The following is a 25,524-nucleotide window of genomic DNA, read 5'->3' as shown; positions in this document are numbered from 1 at the left end:
AGCTAGCAAGCAACGCTAAAAGGATTGCAAACGGGTTAGCATAACTCTAGCCAAACAATTATTATTTTATATATTTTTTTATATTAGCTACCTGGCTAGCATTTATGAGGCCAACAAACACGTTCCTCATACGGTAGGAACGTATTTCCTCCAACGTTATAATTAAAAGGTGCCTCTTGGTCCCAAAACACAGGTTTTCTGGAGACTAGTGGGAAGAGTGCTGATGACGTCACCCACTGTATGCGCTTTCGGTAGCCTGATTGCGTCTAGACTGAGGAGAAATCAGCACACAATGCATCCATGACCACAGTCAGACCACAAAGCAACTTTTGTGCGTGTAGACCCGTCTTTTCAATGTGATCTTCGTATTCTGATAGCAGAAGTCGCATGTAAGGGTAAAGTGTAGACACGACCAGAGAGAGAGACAGGGAAGAAGAAAAAGAAGGCCCTTCATTATGGGAAAACATGTGGGCGAGAGAGAGAGAGAGAGAGAGAGAGAGAGAGAGAGAGAGAGAGAGAGAGAGAGAGAGAGAGAGAGAGAGAGAGAGAGAGAGAGAGAGAGAGAGAGAGAGAGAGAGAGAGAGAGAGAGATAGAAAGAGCCATGGGGTGAGCCCTCAGGGTGCCTGCACAGTCACAGTGGCATCTGGCACACCATCAGATACCCTGCCAATGTCTGCCCAACAAGCAGGCCAGAAAGAGAGAGAGAGGGTGGGGGGGAGCAAAAAAGGAAAGAGAGAGGTGGAATCTGAATAAGGGAGAGGAGACAGCAGAGGAGGAGAGGCAGAAAGAAAGGAAGTGAGAATATCCAGCCTCTCTCCACCACACCCTGTCCTCCTCATTATGGATCAGTGATCTCATCTCAGTCTCCCTCTGTGAGAGCAGGGGGAGCAGGGTGTGTGTGTGTTTATGTGTGTGTGCATCTAAAAGGTGTCTTAAGTGTCATAGTATGTGTTTCTAAAAGTGTGAGTGTGTATGCGTGTGTGTGTGCATTTGGGTATGCATGTGTGTATGTGTTTGTCTAAAACTGTTGCTCCATCTTCACTTCCCCCTTACTACAGGGAAGGAAACCCTGTCTATTGCCAACCTCTTCATCTTGACCATCCTCTGTATCGCACCACAACAGACCCTGTCATCTCCACCCTCCTCTCTACCTCCACCTTCCTCTCTACCTCCACCCTCCTCTCTACCTCCACCCTCCTCTCTACCTCCACCCTCCTCTCTACCTCCACCATCCTCTCTCCCTCCACCTTCCTCTCTACCTCCACCATCCTCTCTACCTCCACCCTCCTCTCTACCTCCACGATCCTCTGTATTGCACCACAACAGACCCTGTCATCTCCACCATCCTCCTACCTCCACCCTCCTCTCTACCAGCACCCTCCTCTCCACCATCCTCCTACCTCCACTCTACCACCACCATCCTCTCTACCTCCACCAGCCTCTGTATCACACCACAACATACCCTGTCATCTCCACCATCCTCCTACCTCCACCCTCCTCTCTACCTCTACCCTCCTCTCTACCTCTACCCTCCTCTCTACCTCTACCCTCCTCTCTACCTCTACCCTCCTCTCTACCTCCACCCTCCTCTCTACCTCCACCATCCTCTCTACCTCCACCCTCCTCTCTACCTCCACCCTCCTCTCTACCTCCACCCACTTCTCTACCTCCACGATCCTCTGTATCGCACCACAACAGACGCTGTCATCTCCACCATCCTCCTACCTCCATCATCCTCTCTACCTCCACCCTCCTCTCTACCTCCACCCTCCTCTCTACCTCCACCCTCTTCTCTACCTCCACCCTCCTCTCTACCTCCACCCTCCTCTCTACCTCCACCCTCCTCTGTATCGCACCACAACAGACCTGTCATCTCCACCATCCTCTTACCTCCACCATCCTCTCTACCTCCACCATCCTTTCTAAATCTCCACCATCCTCTCTATGACACCACAACAGAGCATGAGCATCAAGAGTTGTCACTGAATCAGACTGAAAGAACAGGCAGGCATCGCATCAACCCGCTCCAAACCCAAGATGGCTGCTTATTAAGTTAATGACAACAGCCGACATTTTAATTGAATTGTGCCGGCTCGACAATCACATTCGCCCCTCGCGCCTAGCCACTAGTGACGGCTACCATAGTAACAAAAGGGAAATACCTGTAGCCTCTATAAGGCTCTATCAGTTTCTCAGACCCCTGGGAAAGGAACAGAATACAGTGGGGGAAAAAAGTATTAAGTCAGCCACCAATTGTGCAAGTTCTCCCACTTAAAAAGATGAGAGAGGCCTGTCATTTTCATCATAGGTACACGTCAACTATGACAGACAAAATGATTTTAAAAAAACCAGAAATTCACATTGTAGGATTTTTTATGAATTTATTTGCAAATTATGGTGGAAAATAAGTATTTGGTCAATAACAAAAGTTTCTCAATACTTTGTTATATACCCTTTGTTGGCAATGACACAGGTCAAACTTTTTCTGTAAGTCTTCACAAGGTTTTCACACACTGTTGCTGGTATTTTGGCCCATTCCTCCATGCAGATCTCATCTAGAGCAGTGATTTTTTGGGGCTGTCGCTGGGCAACACAGACTTTCAACTCCCTCCAAAGATTTTCTATGGGGTTGAGATCTGGAGACTGGCTAGGCCACTCCAGGACCTTGAAATGCTTCTTACGAAGCCACTCCTTCGTTGCCCGGGCGGTGTGTTTGGGATCATTGTCATGCTGAAAGACCCAGCCACGTTTCATCTTCAATGCCCTTGCTGATGGAAGGAGGTTTTCACTCAAAATCTCACGATACATGGCCCCATTCATTCTTTCCTTTACACGGATCAGTCGTCCTGGTCCCTTTGCAGAAAAACAGCCCCAATGCATGATGTTTCCACCCCCATGCTTCACAGTAGGTATGGTGTTCTTTGGACGCAACTCAGCATTCTTTGTCCTCCAAACACGACGAGTTGAGTTTTTACCAAAAAGTTAAATTTTGGTTTCATCTAACCATATGACATTCTCCCAATCCTCTTCTGGATCATCCAAATGCACTCTAGCAAACTTCAGATGGTCCTGGACATGTACTGGCTTAAGCAGGGGGACACGTCTGGCACTGCAGGATTTGAGTCCCTGGCGGCGTAGTGTGTTACTGATGGTAGGCTTTGTTACTTTGGTCCCAGCTCTCTGCAGGTCATTCACTAGGTCCCCCCGTGTGGTTCTGGGATTTTTGCTCACCGTTCTTGTGATCATTTTGACCCCACGGGGTGAGATCTTGCGTGGAGCCCCAGATCGAGGGAGATTATCAGTGGTCTTGTATATCTTCCATTTCCTAATAATTGCTCCCACAGTTGATTTCTTCAAACCAAGCTGCTTACCTATTGCAGATTCAGTCTTCCCAGCCTGGTGCAGGTCTACAATTTTGTTTCTGGTGTCCTTTGACAGCTCTTTGGTCTTGGCCATAGTGGAGTTTGGAGTGTGACTGTTTGAGGTTGTGGACAGGTGTCTTTTATACTGATAACAAGTTCAAACGGGTGCCATTAATACAGGTAACAAGTGGAGGACAGAGGAGCCTCTTAAAGAAGAAGTTACAGGTCTGTGAGAGCCAGAAATCTTGCTTGTTTGTAGGTGATCAAATACTTATTTTCCACCATAATTTGCAAATAAATTCATTAAAAATCCTACAATGTGATTTTCTGGAATTTTTTTCCTCAATTTGTCTGTCATAGTTGACGTGTACCTATGATGCAAATTACAGGCCTCTCATCTTTTTAAGTGGGAGAACTTGCACAACTGGTGGCTGACTAAATACTTTTCCCCCCCACTGTATATCAGGGGTGCAAAGATGTACAGAACAGGTGGATCTATAGGGCTAGTGGGAAAGGGAATACCTAGTCAGTTGCACAACTGAATGCATTCAACTGAAATGTGTCTTCCGCATTTAACCCAACCCCCCTGAATCAGGTGCGGGGGCTGCCGTAATCGACATCTACGTCATCAGCGCCCGGGGATCAGTTGTTGCGGAGGATCAAGGAGATCTTTCCACCTTGCCGGCTCTGAGGTTACTTTCCCAACGCTCTAACCGTTAGGCTACCTGCCACCTAGTGTGACAGAGAAGAAATGTGCTACTGTGCATATCGGACTAAGGGGATAATTCAGCGGGGTCTTCCTTCGAGAAAGTTGTCGATAGAAATGTAATGAGTAGAGATGACAAGATTTCTGATTCTACATGGCAGAGTACAAGGTCTACATGATGCATTTATATCTGAACACTCAAAAGTTGCACCTTCCTGAATAAGTTAAGTGATAAGAATAGAATCTAAATGTTTCCTGAAATGTGGTTATCTGATATCAGAGGACATCGTTTTAAATTAAATCAGTTGCTCCTTGCCTCATTGCACAATATTACATATAATATGACTAGCTAGCCGTGTTGCCATGGCAACATGACCTTTCAAAAGAAACAAACCTAAATGTATTAGATGATACAGAATAACAGCTGAAATGCATTGACTTTCCGTTTACTCTTGATCGAGTAACACGGACATCGTGTATTCTGTCCTATGTTCTGTGGTACAGTGTGTAGTAGGCCATTGTGTTGCTAGAAGTCTTTGTTACTAGTCTCTCTGCTCTTGTATTGAAGCTTGAGAGAGCTAGCGTGTTCATATAGGAGTGTTTGAAGGTAGAGAAGGGAGAGAGAGTGTTATAGTGAGAGAACTAGATAGAGCTAGAGCGAGATAATGAGAGAGAGCTAGAGAGAGAGAAAGAAAGAAAGAAAGAAACTAGACCTTCTGTCTGAGGACCAACTAGGATCACCCAGCCACATAATAATGCACACAGGCACAAACGACCTGAGAACACAGCAAGAAAGGGTAGCCACAGCACTCAAGGGAGTGATAGAAAAAGCTTATTCTACTTTCCCCAACGCACAAGTGGTTATCTCAACCCTGCTACCACGATAATACATCCACCCTGCTACCATACAGCAGGTAAACGCAAGTATTTCCCGTGACTGTGCCTCAAAACCAAAGGTCTACCTGGCCCACCACTCCATCCTGGACTTGACAGCATTTATGACCAGGTCCACCTATACAAGGCAGCAGTGCCCACCTTCGCCCGGACACTAAAGGATGTCGCCCTCAACCGCAGACCCACCTCACACAGGAGCAACAGATCAACAGACACCCCGCCCAGACCAGCGAGACACCCCCCCAGGACCTACACATATAGGACCCCCGCCGAGACCCCCACAGCACCACAAGCCACATCCACACCCCCACAAATTAACACCCCCCCAAGTCAACCATGCCCACACCCCATTTAGGCCCCCTCAGATCAGACCTATATCCCTCCTACCCACCCCATGCCCCCCACTCCTGCAAAGAGGGCCTCAACATGAAAGTCACACAAACGCCCAAGCCGTGAGCAGGCAAACAGACCCAACTCCCACTCTTACACTAGCCCAAGCAAATGGCATGTACCAGATGCTCAGCAGGCTCTGCTCATAATTACTGGCCTGAGGCCAAACCACACGATCAACAACATTAGACACTTTATGGAACACAAAGCCTTCACTATCTCATCCTGGAATATCCAAGGCCTGAGGTCACCTGCCTTTGGCCTAAAGAGCAGGAACCTGGACTTCACCAAAGAAATCGGAAATACAGACAATTTAATCCTACAAGAAACATGGTGTAGAGGAGACGGACCCACTGGTTGCCCTACAGGTTACTGGTAGTCCCATCCACCAAACTACTTATTCACCCTGCACATCATAATTGACAAACAAACAAACCAAAACAAAAGCAAAGTCTTCTCATGCATTGTTGATTTCAAAAAAGTTTTGACTCAATTTAGCATGAGGGTCTGCTATACAAATTGATGGAAAGTGGGGTTGGGGGAAAAATATACGACATTATAAAATCCATGTACACAAACAACAAGTGTGCGGTAAAAATTGGCAAGAAACACACAAATTTCTTTCCACAGGGCTGTGGGGTGAGACAGGGATGCAGTTTAAGACCCACCCTCTTCAATATATGTCAACGAATTGGCGAGGGCACTAGAACAGTCTGCAGCACCCAGCCTCACCCTACAAGAATCTGAAGTCAAATGTCTACTGATGATCTGGTGCTTCTGTCACCAAACAAGGAGGGACTACAGCAGCACCTAGATCTTCTGCTCAGATTCTGTCAGACCTGGGCCCTGACAGTAAATCTCAGTAAGACAAAAATAATGGTGTTCCAAAAAAGGTCCAGTTGCCAGGACCACAAATACAAATTCCATCTAGACACCGTTGCCTAGAGGACACAAAAAACTATACATACATTTACATTTTAGTCATTTAGCAGACGCTCTTATCCAGAGCGACTTACAGTTAGTGAATACATATATTTTTTTATACTGGCCCCCAGTGGGAATCGAACCCACAACCCTGGCGTTGCAAACGCCATGCTCTATCAACTGAGCTACATCCCTGCCGGCCATTCCCTCCCCTACCCTGGACGACGCTGGGCCGATTGTGCGCCGCCCATGAGTCTCCCGGTCGCGGCTGGCGGCGACAGAGCCTGGATTCGAACCAGGATCTCTAGTGGCACAGTTAGCACTGCGATGCAGTGCCTTAGACCACTGCGCCACTCAGGAGTACATACCTCGGCCTAAACATCAGCGCCACAGGTAACTTCCACAAAGCTGTGAACAATCTGAGAGACAAGGCAAGGCCTTCTATGCAATCAAACGGAACATAAAATTCGACATACCAATTAGGATCTGGCTAAAAATACTTGAATCAGTTATAGAACCCATTGCCCTTTATGGTTGTGAGGTCTGGGGTCCGCTCACCAACCAAGAATTCACAAAATGGGACAAACACCAAATTGAGACTCTGCATGCAGAATTCTGCAAAAAATATCCTCTGTGTACAAAAAACACCAAATAATTTATGCAGACCAGAATTAGGCCGATACCCGCTAATTATCAAAATCCAGAAAAGAGCCGTTAAATTCTATAACCACTTAAAAGGAAGCGATTCCCAAACCTTCCATAACAAAGCCATCACCTACAGAGAGATGAACTTGGAGAAGAGTCCCCTAAGCAAGCTGGTCCTGTGTTCACAAACACAAGCAGACCCCACAGAGCCCCAGGACATTTACATTTTAGTCATTTAGCAGACGCTCTTATCCAGAGTGACTTACAAGAGCAATTAGGGTTAAGTGCCTTGCTGAAGGGCACATCGACAGATTTTTCACCTAGTCGGCTCGGGGATTAGAACCAGCGACCTTTCGGTTACTGGTACAACGCTCTTAACCACTAAGCTACCTGCCGCTGTCACTCTCGTTCATAGACAGGTCAGACCAAGGCGCAGCGTGATATGCATACATGTTTATTTTAAACTTAATAAACAACGACAAAACAATAAACCAACTAAACGTGACGTCCAAAGGTAACACACAACAAACCTCACACGGAACAAGATCCCCCAACACTTAATTGCCAATAGGCTGCCTAAGTATGCTCCCCAATCAGAGACAACGAGCGACAGCTGCCTCTGATTGGGAAGCACACCCGGCCAAACATAGAACTACAAAACCTAGATCACAAACATAGAAAATACAACATAGAAAATCACACCCTGACTCAACAAATAAGAGTCCCCAGAGTCAGGGCGTGACAGCCGCCCCAACAACAACACAATTAGACCCAACCAAATCATGAGAAAACAAAAAGAGAATTACTTGACACATTGGAAAGAATTAACAAAAAGCAGAGCAAACTAGAATGCTATTTGGCCCTAAACAGAGAGTACACAGTGGCAGAATACCTGACCACTGTGACTGACCCAAACTTAAGGAAAGCTTTGACTATGTACAGACTCAGTGAGCATTGCCTTGCTATTGAGAAAGGCCGCCGTAGGCAGACCTGGCTCTCAAGTGAAGACAGGCTATATGCACACTGCCCCACAAAATGAGGTGGAAACTGAGCTGCACTTCCTAACCTCCTGCCAAATGTATTACCATATTAGAGACACATATTTTCTTCAGATTACACAGATCCACAAAGAATTTGAAAACAAACCCAATTTTGATAAACTCCCTTATCTACTGGGTGAAATACCACAGTGTGCCATCACAGCAGCAAGATTTGTGACCTGTTGCCACAAGAAAAGGGCAACCAGTGAAGAACAAACACCATTGTAAATACAACCCATATTTATGTTTATTTATTTTCCCATTTGTACTTTAACTATTTGCACATTGTTACAACACTGTATATAGACATAATATGACATTTGAAATGTCTTTCTTCTTTTGGAACTTCTGAGTGTAATGTTTACTGTTAATATGTATTGTTCAATTCACTTTTGTTTACTATCTACTTCACTTGCTTTGGCAATGTTAACATACATTTCCCATGCCAATAAAGCTCTTAAAAGAGAGAGAGAGAAACTAGAAGAGAGAGAGAGAGAAATTAGAAGAGAGAGAGAGAGAGAGAGAGAGAGAGAAATTAGAAGAGAGAGAGAGAGAGCTGGAGAGAGCGAGAGTGAGCGTGAGAGAGATGTTGAATGGGTCCACATAGGGTCTGGTGTTGTGAGAGGAGAGTGGTCCTGGTTGAATAGTGTAATAGGAGCCTGTGTTGTTGTCTCACTAAGGGGCCTAATGGATGATAGAATGGTCTGGAACACTACTGTGTTCTCCCTGAAGAAGAGTGTGTGGTCATGGCACACACACACAGGAACACACTCACAGATGGATACAGACACGTGTGCACACACACACACACACACACACACACACACTCGTCATCCCTCTCTTCCTGTGAGTCATTATCACACACGCTCAACGCCCTCTCTTTCTCTCACGGTCAGCTCACACTGTGGAACAGGCGTCCTAAATCCCCCTTAATGTAGTCTAACTACTGTCAAGTCTACAGTGTATATGTCTATCTACAGTCAGGTCTATATATCTATCTACAGTCAGGTCTATATATCTATCTACAGTCAGGTCTATATCTCTATCTACAGTCAGGTCTATATATATATCTACAGTCAGGTCTATATATCTATCTACAGTCAGGTCTATATATCTATCTACAGTCAGGTCTATATCTCTATCTACAGTCAGGTCTATATATATATCTACAGTCAGGTCTATATATCTATCTACAGTCAGGTCTATATCTCTATCTACAGTCAGGTCTATATATATATCTACAGTCAGGTCTATATATCTATCTACAGTCAGGTCTATATATCTATCTACAGTCAGGTCTATATATCTATCTACAGTCAGGTCTATATATCTATCTACAGTCAGGTCTATATATCTATCTACAGTCAGGTCTATATATATATCTACAGTCAGGTCTATATATCTATCTACAGTCAGGTCTATATATCTATCTACAGTCAGGTCTATATATATATCTACAGTCAGGTCTATATATCTATCTACAGTCAGGTCTATTTATCTATGTACAGTCACAGGTCTATATCTCTATTTACAGACAGATCTATATCTATATATATCTATCGATCTCTATAAGCAGATTCAGTTCCACCTCATTACCCAGAGGGCCACAGTCAGGTCAGTCTTCTCATTAAGCCTCCATGCGAACACTCCGGTGGCTGTTGTTTATCGCCCCACCTGCCCCTCGCCACTTGCCAGGAACATCATTATAAATTAGAATTTGTTCTTAACTGACTCGCCTGATTAAATAGAGGGTAAATAAATAAAATCAACTGCATGTGTTTATTAATAATGTCCTCTCAAAGTACCTTCAGCCAGACGCCCATACTTCATCCTCCCCCCCTTTCTCTCCCTCCATCCCCCTCTCCTTTTCTCCAACCATCTCTCCCGTCCTCCATCCCTCTCCATCTCTCTCTTTCTCCATTCCTCTCTTCTTCCACACATCTCTCTCCCCCTTCTCCTCGCTCCTTCCCTCCCTCAATCCACACGTCCAGTGAAGAGTTAAACATTCAGACCTGAACACCCTCCGTGACGCGTGCAGGTGAAACCTGACAGATGGTGTTTATCAGAGCTCAGAACAAATGTTGCATTACATCTCTATCTATCTCCATCTATCTACCCCATTATCTCATCTATCAGCAGAGTGTGTGTGTGTGTGTGTGTGTGTGTGTGTGTGTGTGTGTGTGTGTGTGTGTGTGTCTAATAGTGTGTGTCAGCATTGTATTTTTATCACAATGAGAAAAAAAGAAAACAACTATCTCGTTAAAACCTGACTGCAATTATTGTGATGTAAGTAAAACAAAGGAGTTGATGACTGACAGGGTAATTAACACCTGCTACCACGGCAACCCACAGACTTAATTGGATTCTGGCCAAAGTCAGATCGATCCTGATTGATCCAGACTCACAATGCCTGGGGACTTTAATTGACTTTACTCAGGTGGTGGTTTATCTGGAGATGGACCTGGTAGCAGAAGGCTCTCTGGATCGGAATAGGAATTATACAGAGGGCATTAGGACACAGGGAGGAGAACTTTGAGTCTGACATTGTCTGGTCATAAAGGAAAAGATGGAAGTACGATATTTGTTAACCACAAATGGGATTTTAACCCCTTTCACCCTAACCCTATCACTAACCTAATTCAACAACAAATAGCTCATATTCTTGGTCATAATTTCTGATTTCGTCAATTTGCCTTCTCTAGCACGGTCTATTGAAGTCTCAGAGCTATAAGGATTTCCACACACATTTAATCCAGTTGAAACATACTCAGAACGTACTCAGTTACCAATTTAGCCAATCTGTGAAATGAAGCCGATTAGTGAAATTAAGTGATGAATCAAGTGCAAGTTAGAAACAAAAACCTGCAGACACACTGCAGCCCTCCAGGAGATGAGTTTCATACCCTCCTATCTTAGAGTGTTAAGGAGTGTGTGTGTGTACAACTTCCATATGCATGTACATGTACTGTATGCCGGTACTGTATGTATGTGGGTGTGTGTGTGTGTGTGTGTGTGTGTGTGTGTGTGTGTGTGTGTGTTTGTGTGTGTGAGATTTTGTCTGCATCTGTATGTGTCTTTCTGTGTATGTGTGTATGTGTATGTGTATGTGTATGTCTATGTCTATGTGTCTGTATGTGTGTGTGTCTGTGTGTGTGTGTGTGTGTGTGTGTGTGTGTGTGTATACTGATATGAACTGGTACTCACCTTGAGAGCACGAGAACGGTTGGCCAGGAGCTTCTCGATGTTACCCGCTGCGTTAGCCACCAGCTGGCTGGCATCGTTGGACCCCACACTGAAGTATTTCCTGTGGCTCTGGAAGATCTGCACCAATCAGGAGACAGAGGGTCAAAGGTGACAGTGGAGCAATCAGGAGAGAGAAACAAGGGTCAAAGGTGACACTGGACCAATCAGGAGAGAGAGATACTTCGATAAAATATTGACATTGTGTATCTGAGAATTGTACCTATGAGGATAGTCACAAAACTATATTTTACCATAAATGTACTTGATTACCTTTATTTGCAGGGACAATGCACACAATTATCCAAATGTATGTAAATGTGTCAGATTGAGGATTACGCATCATGGTCATAGTAAACATTTCTGCAATACATCAGCCAATCTCAAATGACCTTTCATGACGTCACCGCTGTGTGATGAAAATGGAAACGGTAGACAATGGCAGTGTAAATCAAGCAACATTAAGCAACATTGGAGAGCAGCGGCAAACACCATTTACTGAATATTGATGTTTCAGCAAGAGGAATAAAACAATACAAAATCAGAAATGCCAAACAGCCAATTATTTAGCAGCCGGGGGGGCTTTCTTAGTCCGACATTAAAAATACAGGCCTGTAGTGTGTGAGTGTGTGTGTGTATATGTGTGTGTGCGCACACATGCACGTGTATGTGCATCTGAGCCTGAGTGTGTGTGTGTGTGTGTGTGTATCGAAGTGTGTGTGTGTGTGTGTGTATCTAAGTGTGTGTGTGTGTGTGTGTGTGTGTGTGTGTGTGTTTACTTAGCTAACCTCTGCGGGGCTGTGTTATGTGTTTCTGCTAGCCCATGAGTAATGATACTGATGGTTATTCTCCGCATGCTATTTCTGCTTACAAGCAAATAAAATACCCTCCCCTGTGCAGTAAACAAAGCTGCCAGAGGCCTCAATGAAGGACATGTACATTTATTCTACTGCAACAGGACAAAGGAATGGTAGAGTTGACCATTGATATTATACCACTCTCCATATACAGTGGGGAGAACAAGTATTTGATACACTGCCGATTTTGCAGGTTTTCCTACTTACAAAGCATGTAGAGGTCTTTAATCTTTATCATAGGTACAGTACACTTCAACTGTGAGAGACGGAATCTAAAACAAAAATCCAGAAAATCACATTGTATGATTTTTAAGTAATTCATTTGCATTTTATTGCATGATATAAGTATTTGATCACCTACCAACCAGTAAGAATTCCGGCTCTCACAGACCTGTTAGTTTTCTTTAAGAAGCCGTCCTGTTCTCCACTCATTACCTGTATTAACTGCACCTGTTTGAACTCGTTACCTGTATAAAAGACACCTGTCCACACACTCAATCAAACAGACTCCAACCTCTCCACCATGGCCAAGACCAGAGAGCTGTGTAAGGACATCAGGGATACAATTGTAGACCTGCACAAGGCTGGGATGGGCTACAGGACAATAGGCAAGCAGCTTGGTGAGAAGGCAACAACTGTTGGCGTAATTATTAGAAAATGGAAGTTCAAGATGACGGTCAATCACCCTCTGTCTGGGGCTCCATGCAAGATCTCACCTCGTGCGGCATCAATGATCATGAGGAAGGTGAGGGATCAGCCCAGAACTACACGGCAGGACCTGGTCAATGACCTGAAGAGAGCTGGGACCACAGTCTCAAAGAAAATCATTAGTAACACGCCGTCATGGATTAAAATCCTGCAGCGCATGCAAGGTCCCCCTGCTCAAGCCAGTGCATGTCCAGGCCCGTCTGAAGTTTGCCAATGACCATCTAGATGATCCAGAGGAGGAATGGGAGAAGGTCATGTGGTCTGATGAGACAAAAATATAGCTTTTTGGTCTAAACTCCATTCGCCGTGTTTGGAGGAAGAAGAAGGATGAGTACAACCCCAAGAACACCATCCCAACTGTGAAGCATGGAGGTGGAAACATCATTCTTTGGGGATGCTTTTCTGCAAAGGGGACAGGACGACTGCACCGTATTGAGGGGAGGATGGATGGGACCATGTATCGCGAGATCTTGGCCAACAACCTCCTTTCCTCAGTAAGAGCATTGAAGATGGGTAGTGGCTGGGTCTTCCAGCATGACAACGACCCGAAACACACAGCCAGGGCAACTAAGGAGTGGCTCCGTAAGAAGCATCTCAAGGTCCTGGAGTGGCCTAGCCAGTCTCCAGACCTGAACCCAATAGAAAATTGTTGGAGGGAGCTGAAAGTCTGTATTGCCCAGTGACAGCCCCGAAACCTGAAGGATCTGGAGAAGGTCTGTATGGAGGAGTGGGCCAAAATCCCTGCTGCAGTGTGTGCAAACCTGGTCAAGACCTACAGGAAACGTATGATCTCTGTAATTGCAAACAAAGGTTTCTGTACCAAATATTAAGTTCTGCTTTTCTGATGTATCAAATACTTATGTCATGCAATAAAATGCAAATGAATTACTTAAAAATCATACAATGTGATTTTCTGGATTTTTGTTTTAGATTCCGTCTCTCACAGTTGAAGTGTACCTATGATAAAAATTACAGACCTCTACATGCTTTGTAAGTAGGACGCAAAATCGGCAGTGTATCAAATACTTGTTCTCCCCACTGTATGTATAGGCTATAGGGTCCAGATTGGGTCATATAGTCTAGCTATTTTCCCTCACTCCATTAGCATCAAATGATGCCCCCAACAGGAAATTAGCTTCAAACGTGGTATAACACCAAAATGGTAAAGATATCTGCTGTTTTCTTTTCTAAATGTCTGTGATGGCAGCCCTGATAAGCAGGGCAAGAGGTAGCCCTGATATGGTGTCTGCTATGGGTATTGTCCTGAGAATCCTGTGTGTTGCTCCAGGGAAATCATGCATGTGTTTTTCAAGGGATATCATGCCTGTGTTTTGTCCCTGAGACGTCATGCATGTGTGTGTGTCTGTGAAATTTCATCCAAAAGGAATCTGACGTACATTGACAATTACTGTGATGCTTATTTATTTATTTTTTCATTTTTTTATAGTAATACATTGTTATTGATTATTGAATTGTTGGGCTTTGAGTTTGCAAGAAAGTCATTTCACTGTACTTGTGCACGTGACATCTAAACTTGAAACTAGACATCATAATGGAGTCAGATACCATACACCATACAAGTCAGATACTACAAGAATCTTCTATGAATCTTGTCAGTGTATTTGCTGCCATGTGTATTACTGTTCCAGGGAGAACATATAAGAATCTTGTTAAATACTTCTAGATTTGGTCGTCGAAGGAGGAGGTCGTCGGGTAAGCTTGGCGTCGGGTAAGCTTGGCTTTATACATAGCTTGGGCTTTGTCGAGTAAGGCTTAAACTATGTACTTAGATTGTAGTTAGGTATTGTAGGTAGTTATCGTGGGTTGTTGTATGTAATTATTGTAGGTTAGTATTGTATTCGGCTGTGCCGGGTGTAGCACAAAGCTAGCTAGCTAACCCACCACCTGGACTAGCTGGCGAGTAGCTATTAGCAACGGTATAGTTGTTTCACGCAATTACGCCAGCTGGCTGCCTACAATAATTACATACAATAATTGCCTACCATTCAGCTGTTTTCTAACCTCATTGTCTGAACCGTTAACGTTAGGTAGCAAGTGGCTACTGTGCTTGAAATTTAGCTAGCTTGTTGCTACCTGGATAGCTACTAGTAAACAATAGCTGGAACGACCGAGCGAACAGACGCGAACTGGCTGAGTCAATTCAGTGGCTAGCTTTGCACTTGGCTAGCTAACAGTAGCTGCTAGGGGTAAGTCATAACCTACATTTGTGTTTTGTTTTTTTACATATTGATAGCCCGAGTCGTTCAAGGAATTCGGGACATGGGTGACTAGTTAACGTTAGTTTGGCTCTCTCTGTGTGTTCGTGCCGTGAAAGGAGGGGTTCTTCTTTGTCTGAAAGCAATGGCTAGCTAGTTTGCTAACTATTCTAGCTAACTAACTGGCTGAATAAGTTGACGACGGACTCGCTCAAGCTGTCGGGACTAACCCACAACGTTAGACACGGACACGAACGATCTGCTTGCGTGTTGATACACTGGTGGTTTGTTGTGGCCGAGTATTGGCGCTAAACCGTGTTGTTGGAGTCCGGCATACTAGCTGGCTGTGGCGTCTTATGACGAGGTGCCCGGACGATTTTCACGGAATAATACTGCACCTAGTTAGCTAGCTGAGTAAACTAAGTTAGTCTATTCCTAGAAAACATTGAACCGCTGTAGTTTACAACAATTATAGTTTCTGAGGTGGAAGTTGGGAGAGTTATATTTGGGAGTTGTGGGTTAGTCCCAGATGTTTAGTTCATTTCATTCCGATCTCCTCTGCATTATTGTAGCCATCTGCTGCAGCCTGTCAACTATGCCTCTGCCTATCCCTGTTCTCTCCTCTCCGCACAGGCTACACAAATGCCTCACACCGCGTGGCTGCTGCCTCTCTAACCTGGTGGTCCCTGCACGCACCTCCCATGTGGAGTTCCAGGTCTCAGGCAGCCTCTGGAACTGCCGTTCTGCTGCCAACAAGGCAGAGTTCATCTCAGCCTATGCTACCCTCCAGTCCCTCGACTTCTTGGCGCTGACGGAAACATGGATTACCACTGAAAACACTGCTACTCCTGCTGCTCTCTCCTCGTCTGACCATGTGTTCTCGCATACCCCAAGAGCATCTGGTCAGCGGGGTGGTGGCACAGGAATCCTCATCTCTCCCAAGTGGACATTCTCAATTTTTCCCCTGACCCATCTGTCTATCTCCTCATTTGAATTCCATGCTGTCACAGTCACTAGCCCATTTAAGCTTAATATCCTTGTCATCTATCGCCCTCCAGGTTCCCTTGGAGAGTTCATCAATGAGCTTGACGCCTTGATAAGTTCCTTTCCTGAGGATGGCTCACCCCTCACAGTTCTGGGGGATTTCAACCTCCCTACGTCTACATTTGACTCATTTCTCTCTGCCTCCTTCTTTCCACTCCTCTCCTCTTTTGACCTCACCCTCTCACCGTCCCCCTACTCACAAGGCAGGCAATACGCTTGACCTCATCTTTACTAGATGCTGATGTTCTACTAATCTCACTGCAACTCCCCTCCAAGTCTCCGACCACTACTTTGTATCCTTTTCTCTCTCCCTCTCCTCCAACACTACTCACTCTGCCCCTACACAGATGGTAATGCGCCGTCGCAACCTTCGCTCTCTCTCTCCCGCTACTCTCTCCTCTTCCATCCTATCATCTCTTCCCTCTGCTCAATCCTTCTCCCTCCAATCTCCTGATTCTGCCTCCTCAACCCTCCTCTCCTCCCTTTCTGCATCCTTTGACTCTCTATGTCCCCTATCCTCCCGGCCGGCTCGGTCCTCCCCTCCAGCTCCGTGGCTTGATGACTCATTGCGAGCTCACAGAACAGAGCTCCGGGCAGCTGAGCGGAAATGGAAGAAAACTAGACTCCCTGCGGACCTGGCATCTTTTCACTCCCTCCTCTCTACATTTTCTTCATCTGTTTCTGCTGCTAAGGCCACTTTCTACCACTCTACATTCCAAGCATCTGCCTCTAACCCTAGGAAGCTCTTTGCCACATTCTCCTCCCTGCTGAATCCCCCCCTCCTCCCTCTCTGTGGATGACTTCGTCAACCATTTTGAAAAGAAGGTTGACGACATCCGATCCTCGTTTGTTAAGTCAAATGACACTGCTGGTCCTGCTCACACTGCCCTACCCTATGCTTTGACTTCTTTCTCCCCTCTCTCTCCAGATAAAATCTTGCGACTTGTGACGGCAGGCCGCCCAACAACCTGCCCGCTTGACCCTATCCCCTCCTCTCTTCTCCAGACCATCTCCGGTGACCTTCTCCCTTACCTCACCTCGCTGATCAACCCATCCTTGACCGCTGGCTATGTCCCTTCCGTCTTCAAGAGAGCGAGAGTTGCACCCCTTCTCAAAAAACCAACACTCCCTCTGATGTCAACAACTACAGACCAGTATCCCTTCTTTCTTTTCTCTCCAAAACTATTGAGCGTGCCGTCTTTAGCCAACTCTCTTGCTATCTCTCTCAGAAGGACCTTCTTGATCCAAACCAGTCAGGTTTCAAGACTGGTCATTCAACTGAGACTGCTCTTCTCTGTGTCACGGAGGCTCTCCGCACTGCTAAAGCTAACTCTCTCTCCTCTGCTCTTGTCCTTCTAGACCTGTCTGCTGCCTTTGATACTGTGAACCATCAGATCCTCCTCTCCACCCTCTCCGAGCTGGGCATCTCCGGCGCGGCTCACTCTTGGATTGCGTCCTACCTGACCGGTCGCTCCTACCAAGTGGCGTGGCGAGAAGCTGTCTCCGCACCACGTGCTCTCACCACTGGTGTCCCCCAGGGCTCAGTTCTAGGCCCTCTCCTATTCTCGCTATACACCAAGTCACTTGGCTCTGTCATATCCTCACATGGCCTCTCCTATCATTGCTACGCTGACGACACACAACTAATCTTCTCCTTTCCCCCTTCTGATAACCAGGTGGCGAATCGCATCTCTGCATGTCTGGCAGACATATCAGTATGGATGACGGATCACCACCTCAAGCTGAACCTTGGCAAGACGGAGCTGCTCTTCCTCCCGGGGAAGGACTGCCTGTTCCATGATCTCGCCATCACGGTTGACAACTCCGTTGTGTCCTCCTCCCAGAGTGCGAAGAGCCTTGGCATGACCCTGGACAACACCCTGTCGTTCTCCGCTAACATCAAGGCGGTGACCCGATCCTGTAGGTTCATGCTCTACAACATTCGGAGAGTACGACCCTGCCTTACACAGGAAGCGGCACAGGTCCTAATCCAGGCACTTGTCATCTCCCGTCTGGATTACTGCAACTCGCTGTTGGCTGGGCTCCCTGCCTGTGCCATTAAACCCCTACAACTCATCCAGAATGACGCAGCCCGTCTGGTGTTCAACCTTCCCATGGTGCTTGCCTACGGAGCTGTGAGGGGAACGGCACCTCCGTACCTTCAGGCTCTGATCAGTCCCTACACCCAAACGAGGGCATTGCGTTCATCCACCTCTGGCCTGCTGGCTCCCCTACCTCTGCGGAAGCATAGTTCCCGCTCAGCCCAGTCAAAACTGTTCGCTGCTCTGGCACCCCAATGGTGGAACAAGCTCCCTCAGGACAGGACAGCGGAGTCACTCACCACCTTCCGGAGACATTTGAAACCCCACCTCTTTAAGGAATACCTGGGATAGGATAAAGTAATCCTTCTACCCCCCCTTACCCCAACCCACCCCCAATTTTTTTTAAAAATAATAATAATAATAATAATAATAATAATACAACAACAACAAAAAAAAGTAAAAAAAAAAATTGTAAAGTGGTTATCCGACTGGCTATAAGGTGAATGCACCTATTTGTAAGTCGCTTTGGATAAGAGCATCTGCTAAATGACGTAAATGTAAATGTAAATAATTACAGAGGCTCCATATCAGGCCTAGCTAGGCAAGAGGAAGAAAGGTGTCATAGGGTTATATCAATCAACACAAGGGATGTGTCCCAAATGGCACCCTATTCCCCATATAGTGCACTACTTATGACTAGAGCCCCCTGGTCAAAAGTAGTGAACTACATAGGAAATAGGGTGCCATTTGGGATGCTGACAAAGTACCAGCTCCTCCTAACTGTCCAGATCATGTAAGCTTGTTAGGTAAGTGGATAGGGATGTAGTTTGGAGTTGACACTGATAGTCCTTGAGTGTGGATATTCCGCTAGCAGAATACTGTAAGCAGATGTCCCACACATCACTAATGAGATGACACTTTGTAAAATCCAGATGTGTTGAGACAACCATCATTGAATTGGATGTGACACACATCAAACAGGAGAGGTCAGGAGTGTATGTGTGTGTGTGTGTGTTTGTCTGTGTGTGTGTGTGTGTGCGTGTTTGTTAGCGTGTGTGCATGTGTGTGTATTGATTGTTGAATGGAGGAATGGAAATCCAGAGTTGTGGATGTGTGACTATGGGGTTGCAAGCATCCTGTGCGTTTGGGAGGAGTGTGGAAGTGTGGTATGTGCAAGTTTGTGCACGTCTGTGTGCCTATGTTTACAAGGTGTGTGTGTGTGTGTGGACGTGTTTAACTATTCGAGGTCAAATGTTTTTCTAGGGAGTTTAGGGTAGAATTAGCGTTAGGGTTAGAATTACGGTAACAATTAGGGTTAGGAGCTAGGGTTAGTTTTAGGAGCTAGGGTTAGGTTTAAGGTTAGGGTTAAGGTTAGGTTTTTGGGATAAGGTTAGGGTTAAGGTTAGTGTTAGGGTTAGGGTAAGGGTAAGAGTACGGGTTAGGTTTAAGTTTAGGGGTTAGGTAAAATAGGATTTTGAAATGGACTGAATTGTTTGACCCCACAAAGTTAGCTATACAAGACTGTGTGTGTGTGTGTGTGTGTGTGTGTGAATGTGTCCAACCTGTATGAGGTTCTGCACTCCGCTGGCTGTGTCCGTCAGTGTGACCAGCTCCTGCTGCATCTGCTCCACCCATTCCTTTATCCTGAGGAAACAATGAAAGCACAAATCAAAATCATTAAAATTAATTGTACTTATCCAATCATATCCATATCTCTGAACTGCTGTTATCAGGGTCATATTCATTTGGCACCAAACAGAAGACAATGGACTGAAACAGGGAGGGACTAACTGAACTGTTCAGTAAGAAACATTTTTGTTTTTCTGTTGCAAAACATTTTGCTACATTGTGCACTAATAAATAAGACCCTGAAGGTAGAGAACGATCAGATATAAATACATTGCATAGAACAGATATGATTGTCTGTCAAATAGAATAAGGAATCAAGTTAGCTCTATGTTACATTTCTATCTGCAACGCTGTGAACATTTCGCCTCACTGCATAAATACTCTTGACTTACTTCGATTGGCCAATCAAGTGAAAGCAGATACCACATGACGACACATCAACAGAGCAGTTGAGTCAGGCAGTTACAGTACTGCTGACTATCACGTTATGCAAAACATACCTCGCCATATAGGCTAATAAATTCAGCGGTCTATAAAATAGTATTGTTTACCCTGAGTATATGTGATTTGACTCCCCATTAACTGTGCATTAGAGTAGATATAGAGAGAGTAGATTATATATTAATGGTTGTCAGTGGGTGAGTAACAAGGATAGGGGTGAGATAGTGGGTAATTTATGCAGGGAGAGGAGAGGAGGAAATTAGTAACAGAATGACTCCATTCTATCATAATGCTTTATTTGAATTGTTAATGAGATACAAATTAACTGTCTGTACCCTATACAGAAACTGAACAATAGTTAACTGGCTCAATAAACTGTCTGTACCCTATACAGAAACTGAACAATAGTTAACTGGCTCAATAAACTGTCTGTACCCTATAAAGAAACTGAACAATAGTTAACTGGCTCAATAAACTGTCTGTACCCTATACAGAAACTGAACAATAGTTAACTGGCTCAATAAACTGACTGTACCCTATACAGAAACTGAACAATAGTTAACTGGCTCAATAAAGTGTCTGTACCCTATACAGAAACTGAACAATAGTTAATTGGCTCAACAGGGTCTACAGTATGGATTAAGTAAGCAGTGTAAGTGTATCAAGTACACAGTGAGAGTGGGTGGTTCCTTCATTGTTCTGAAGAGAAAAGGTCCATATGCAACCACAAGACCAACATGTGTTATAAATAAATGGATTGATACACATTGAATAACCAGCATAGCTACCATTTTGAACACATATTTGTCCTCTGTGCAAAACGTTTTGCCATAGTGTGCCCTATGAACACGACCCTGCTCACATACAGTACTACAGTGAGGGAAAAAAGTATTTGATCCCGTGCTGATTTTGTACGTTTGCCCACTGACAAAGACATGATCAGTCTATAATTTTAATGGTAGGTTTATTTGAACAGTGAGAGACAGAATAACAACAAAAAAATCCAGAAAAACGCATGTCAAAAATGTTATAAATTGATTTGCATTTTAATGAGGGAAATAAGTATTTGACCCCTCTGCAAAACATGACTGTCACGGTTTCGGCCGAGGCGGCTCCTCCTCCTTGTTCGGGCAGGTTTCGCCGGTCGTCGTCTCCGGAGTTCTAGCTGCCACCGCTCGATGTTTCGTGTTTGTTTGGTTTTGTCTGTTAGTCACACCTGTTTTGTGTTAGGTCTCGTTTAGCACCCTATTTAGTTTCCTTGTTGTTAGGTTTGTGTTGTGTGTGATTGTTCGTAGTCGTGGTTGCGCTACCTGTTACGGTACGCTATTTTTCCGTAGTTTCCTCCCTTGTTGTTAGGAAAGATTTACGCACCTTTGTGTGCGCTTGCATTACGCCTGTGTGCGTCTTTTTGCCTCCGGGCTGTTGTGGATTATTTTGTGCTAAGTAAAGTCTTGTTGGACTTACCCTCTGCTGCCTGCGCCTGATTCCACACCACACCTATACACAGCACCTTGACAGAATCACACACCTCTAGATGGAATCAGCAGGAGCACCCGTCGACCCCATGGAGGAGCGTCTCCTTGGACACGAGCACCGGATCAACCGTATCGGGCACGCCTTGGAGGGCGTCATGGACACCCTTCGTCGATGGGAGACCAGCGGGGTTCCCATAGCCCCACCTATCGCACCATCACCTTTACCACCGGACAACCAGCCCGTCCATCGACCGGAACCCAGTGGGATTCGGCTCTCGCTCCCGAGGGCGTACGACGGCACCGCTGCCGGGTGTCAGGGGTTCCTCCTACAAGTAGAGCTCTACATTGCCACCATACACCCGGCGCCCTCGGGATACGAGAGCGTTTCCGCCCTCATCTCCTGTCTCACCGGCAAGGCGTTGGAGTGGGCCAACGCTGAGTGGAGGGGAATAGACGCCGCCACCGTCACCTATGCGGAGTTCTCCCGTCGCTTCCGTGCGGTCTTCGACCATCCACCAGAGGGGAGAGCGGCGGGGAACGTCTATTCCACCTCCGACAGGGGATGAGGAGCGCTCAGGCGTTCGCACTGGAGTTCGGACTCTAGCGGCTGATGCGGGGTGGAATGAGAGGGCCCTCATAGACCACTTCCGATGTAGCCTTCGGGAGGACGTCCGCAGGGAGTTAGCCTGCAGGGACAGTACACTAACATTTGACCAGCTGGTGGACATGGCCATCCGACTGGACAACCTGCTGGCGACCCGCGGGACGTCCCAGGTGGGGGCCCCCATTCCACCCTCCAGCGCCTCCGAGCAGTGTCCGATGGAGCTTGGAGGTGCTGGCGCTAGAGGGAGAGGAGGTAGGAGCCCGAGGGGGCAGTCTCCTGCACCAAGTGTGGGCGCGGAGGGCACACCGCGGCTAGGTGCTGGGGAGGGTCCCCTGGTGAGGGAGAGAGCCGGTCGTACAGTGGGGAGTCCACCCAGGTGAGTAGGCGCCCTACTTACCCAGAGCTTTCTGTCGTTCACATTACCTTACCTGTTTGTTTCCCACAGGTTGCACCTCGGTCCCAGCATAAGGCGCTAGTCGATTCAGGCGCAGCTGGGAATTTTGTAGACCGGAGATTCTGTATTAAGTTAGGGATTCCCCTCCTTCCAGTCGACAAACCCTTTCCTGTACATGCCCTAGATAGTCGGTCCGTTAGGATCTGGGTTGATTGGGGAGGTCACAGCGCCACTTAGGATGAGGACGCAGGGGGGTCATGAGGAGACGATTCAACTCTATCTTATCGACTCTCCTGCGTATCCGGTGGTACTGGGGCTTCCCTGGTTGATGACCCATGATCCTACTATTTCGTGGCGAGAGAAAGCTCTTAAAGGGTGGTCTGCTCAGTGTGAGGGGTTATGTCTGGGTGTTTCCGTAGGGGCGACCTCGGTGGAGAGTCCGAACCAGATGCCAGCACTGCACATTCCTCCTGAGTATGAGGATTTGGCGCTCGTGTTCAGTAAGACCAGAGCGGCACAGTTGCCACCTCATAGACAAGGGGATTGTGCGATAGACCTCCAGACAGGAGCAGCGCTTCCGCGGAGCCATGTGTATCCTTTGTCACAGGAGGAGAAAAAGGCAATGGAGACTTACATTGCCGAGTCTCTGAGACAGGGATACATACGGGCCTCCACTTCTCCCGCGTCCTCGAGCTTCTTTTTTGTGAAGAAAAAGGATGGAGGTTTGCGTCCGTGTATTGATTACCGCGGTCTCAATCAGGTGACGGTGAAGTACAGCTATCCACTTCCTCTGATTGGGACCATGACGGAGTCCTTACACGGGGCAAGGTTCTTCACAAAATTGGATCTCAGGAGCGCATATAACTTGGTGCGCATTAGGGAGGGCGATGAGTGGAAGACAGCATTTAGTACTACATCCGGCCATTACGAGTATCTCGTCATGCCATATGGGTTAATGAATGCTCCATCAGTCTTCCAATCGTTTGTAGACAAACTTTTCCGGGACATGCAGGCGCAGGGAGTAGTGGTGTACATAGATGATATTCTTGTGTACAGTGCTACTCGGGCCGAGCATGTAGCCCTGGTGCGCAGGGTATTGAGGGAGACTGTTGGAGCATGACCTGTATGTCAAAGCTGAGAAATGTCTGTTCTTCCAGGAGTCAGTTTCCTTTTTGGGTTACCAGTTGTCTGCGTCGGGGGTGAGAATGGAGGTGGACCGAGTGTCCGCCGTGCGTAATTGGCAAACCCCAACTACGGTTAAAGAGGTGCAGCGGTTCTTGGGTTTTGCGAATTACTACCGGAGGTTTATCCGGGGTTTTGGACAGGTGGCAGCTCCCATAACCTCTCTGCTGAAGGGGGGTCCGGTGCGCTTGCAGTGGTCAGCTGAGGCGGACAGGGCCTTTGGGAGACTGAAGGACCTGTTTACCTCGGCCCCGGTGTTGGCGCACCCGGATCCCACTTTACCCTTCCAAGTTGAGGTGGACGCGTCTGAGGCCGGTATCGGGGCAGTTCTTTCTCAACGATCCGGTACACCACCTAAGCTCCGCCCCTGTGCTTTTTATTCTAAGAAGCTCAGTCCGGCGGAGCGGAATTATGACGTAGGGGACAGGGAGCTGTTAGCCGTAGTACAGGCCCTAAAGGTGTGGAGGCATTGGCTTGAGGGGGCTCAGCACCCTTTCCTCATTCTGACCGACCATCGTAACCTGGAGTACATTCGGGCAGCTAGGAGACTGAATCCTCGCCAGGCTCGATGGACTATGTTTCTCGCCCGGTTTGTGTTCAAGATCACTTACATCCCTGGGTCCCAGAACGGGAAGGCAGATGCTCTGTCCCGTCGGTATGACACGGAGGAGAGGTGCGTGGAGTCCATTCCCATACTACCGGAGTCTTGTCTGGTGGCACCGGTGGTGTGGGAGGTCGATGCGGAGATCGAGCGGGCGTTACGCACCGAGCCTAGTCCTCCCCAGTGTCCGGTGGGTCGGGTGTACGTCCCGCTCGAGGTCCGGGGATCGGCTGATTTATTGGGCTCACACGTCCCCCTCCTCTGGACATCCGGGTATTGGCCGGACGGTGCACTGCCTTAGTACGAAGTACTGGTGGCCAACGTTAGCCAGGGATGTGAGGGTTTATGTCTCCTCCTGCTCAGTATGTGCCCAGTGTAAGGCGCCCAGACACTTGCCCAGGGGGTAAATTACAGCCCCTGCCCGTTCCACAACGACCATGGTCTCACCTCTCGGTGGATTTTGTTACCGATCTTCCCTCCTCCCAGGGGAATACCACCATCCTGGTCGTTGTGGATCGGTTCTCGAAGGCCTGTCGTCTCCTTCCCCTGCCGGGTCTTCCTACGGCCCTACAGACCGCTGAGGCTCTATTTACTCACGTCTTCCGGCATTACGGGGTGCCCGAGGATATAGTGTCCGATCGAGGCTCCCAGTTTACCTCCAGAGTCTGGAGAGCATTTATGGAACGTTTGGGGGTCTCGGTGAGCCTTACCTCGGGTTACCACCCGGAGAGTAATGGGCAGGTTGAACGAGTCAACCAGGATGTGGGTAGGTTTCTGAGGTCATATTGTCAGGGCCGGCCGGAGGAGTGGGCGAGATATGTGCCCTGGGCCGAGATGGCACAGAACTCTCTCCGCCACTCCTCCACCCAACTAACCCCTTTTCAGTGTGTATTAGGGTACCAGCCGGTTCTGGCACCATGGCATGAGAGCCAGATCGAGGCCCCCGCTGTGGATGAGTGGGTGCGGCGCTCGGAGGAGACGTGGGGACGCTGCACACGTCCATCTGCAGCGTGCCATACGTCGACAGAAGACGAGCGCCGACCTACACCGCAGTGAGGGGCCAGTGTACGCACCTGGAGATCGAGTCTGGCTCTCAACCAGAAACCTGCCCCTCCGCCTGCCCTGCCGG

At 47.0% G+C, this 25,524-nt stretch overlaps 1 protein-coding gene across 2 annotated transcripts in view; it reads right to left on the bottom strand.

Annotated features, from left to right (window-relative positions):
• Positions 1 to 25,524, bottom strand: part of LOC121549722 (voltage-dependent calcium channel subunit alpha-2/delta-1) — a 208,016-nt gene that overhangs the window by 153,101 nt on the left and 29,391 nt on the right. For both annotated transcript variants that reach the window (XM_041861571.2, XM_041861577.2), the window contains exons 2-3: positions 19,632 to 19,713; positions 11,167 to 11,283 (exon numbers count right to left, since the gene is read on the bottom strand). In XM_041861571.2, the coding sequence (XP_041717505.1) occupies positions 11,167 to 11,283; positions 19,632 to 19,713 (199 nt within the window). The remainder of the gene's footprint in view (positions 1 to 11,166; positions 11,284 to 19,631; positions 19,714 to 25,524) is intronic.

Source organism: Coregonus clupeaformis, unplaced genomic scaffold (assembly GCF_020615455.1).
Source record: "Coregonus clupeaformis isolate EN_2021a unplaced genomic scaffold, ASM2061545v1 scaf0097, whole genome shotgun sequence".
Taxonomy (NCBI): domain Eukaryota; kingdom Metazoa; phylum Chordata; class Actinopteri; order Salmoniformes; family Salmonidae; genus Coregonus; species Coregonus clupeaformis.
The sequence above is the reverse complement of the archived record's forward strand: the minus strand, read 5'-3'. Positions and strand labels throughout refer to the sequence as shown.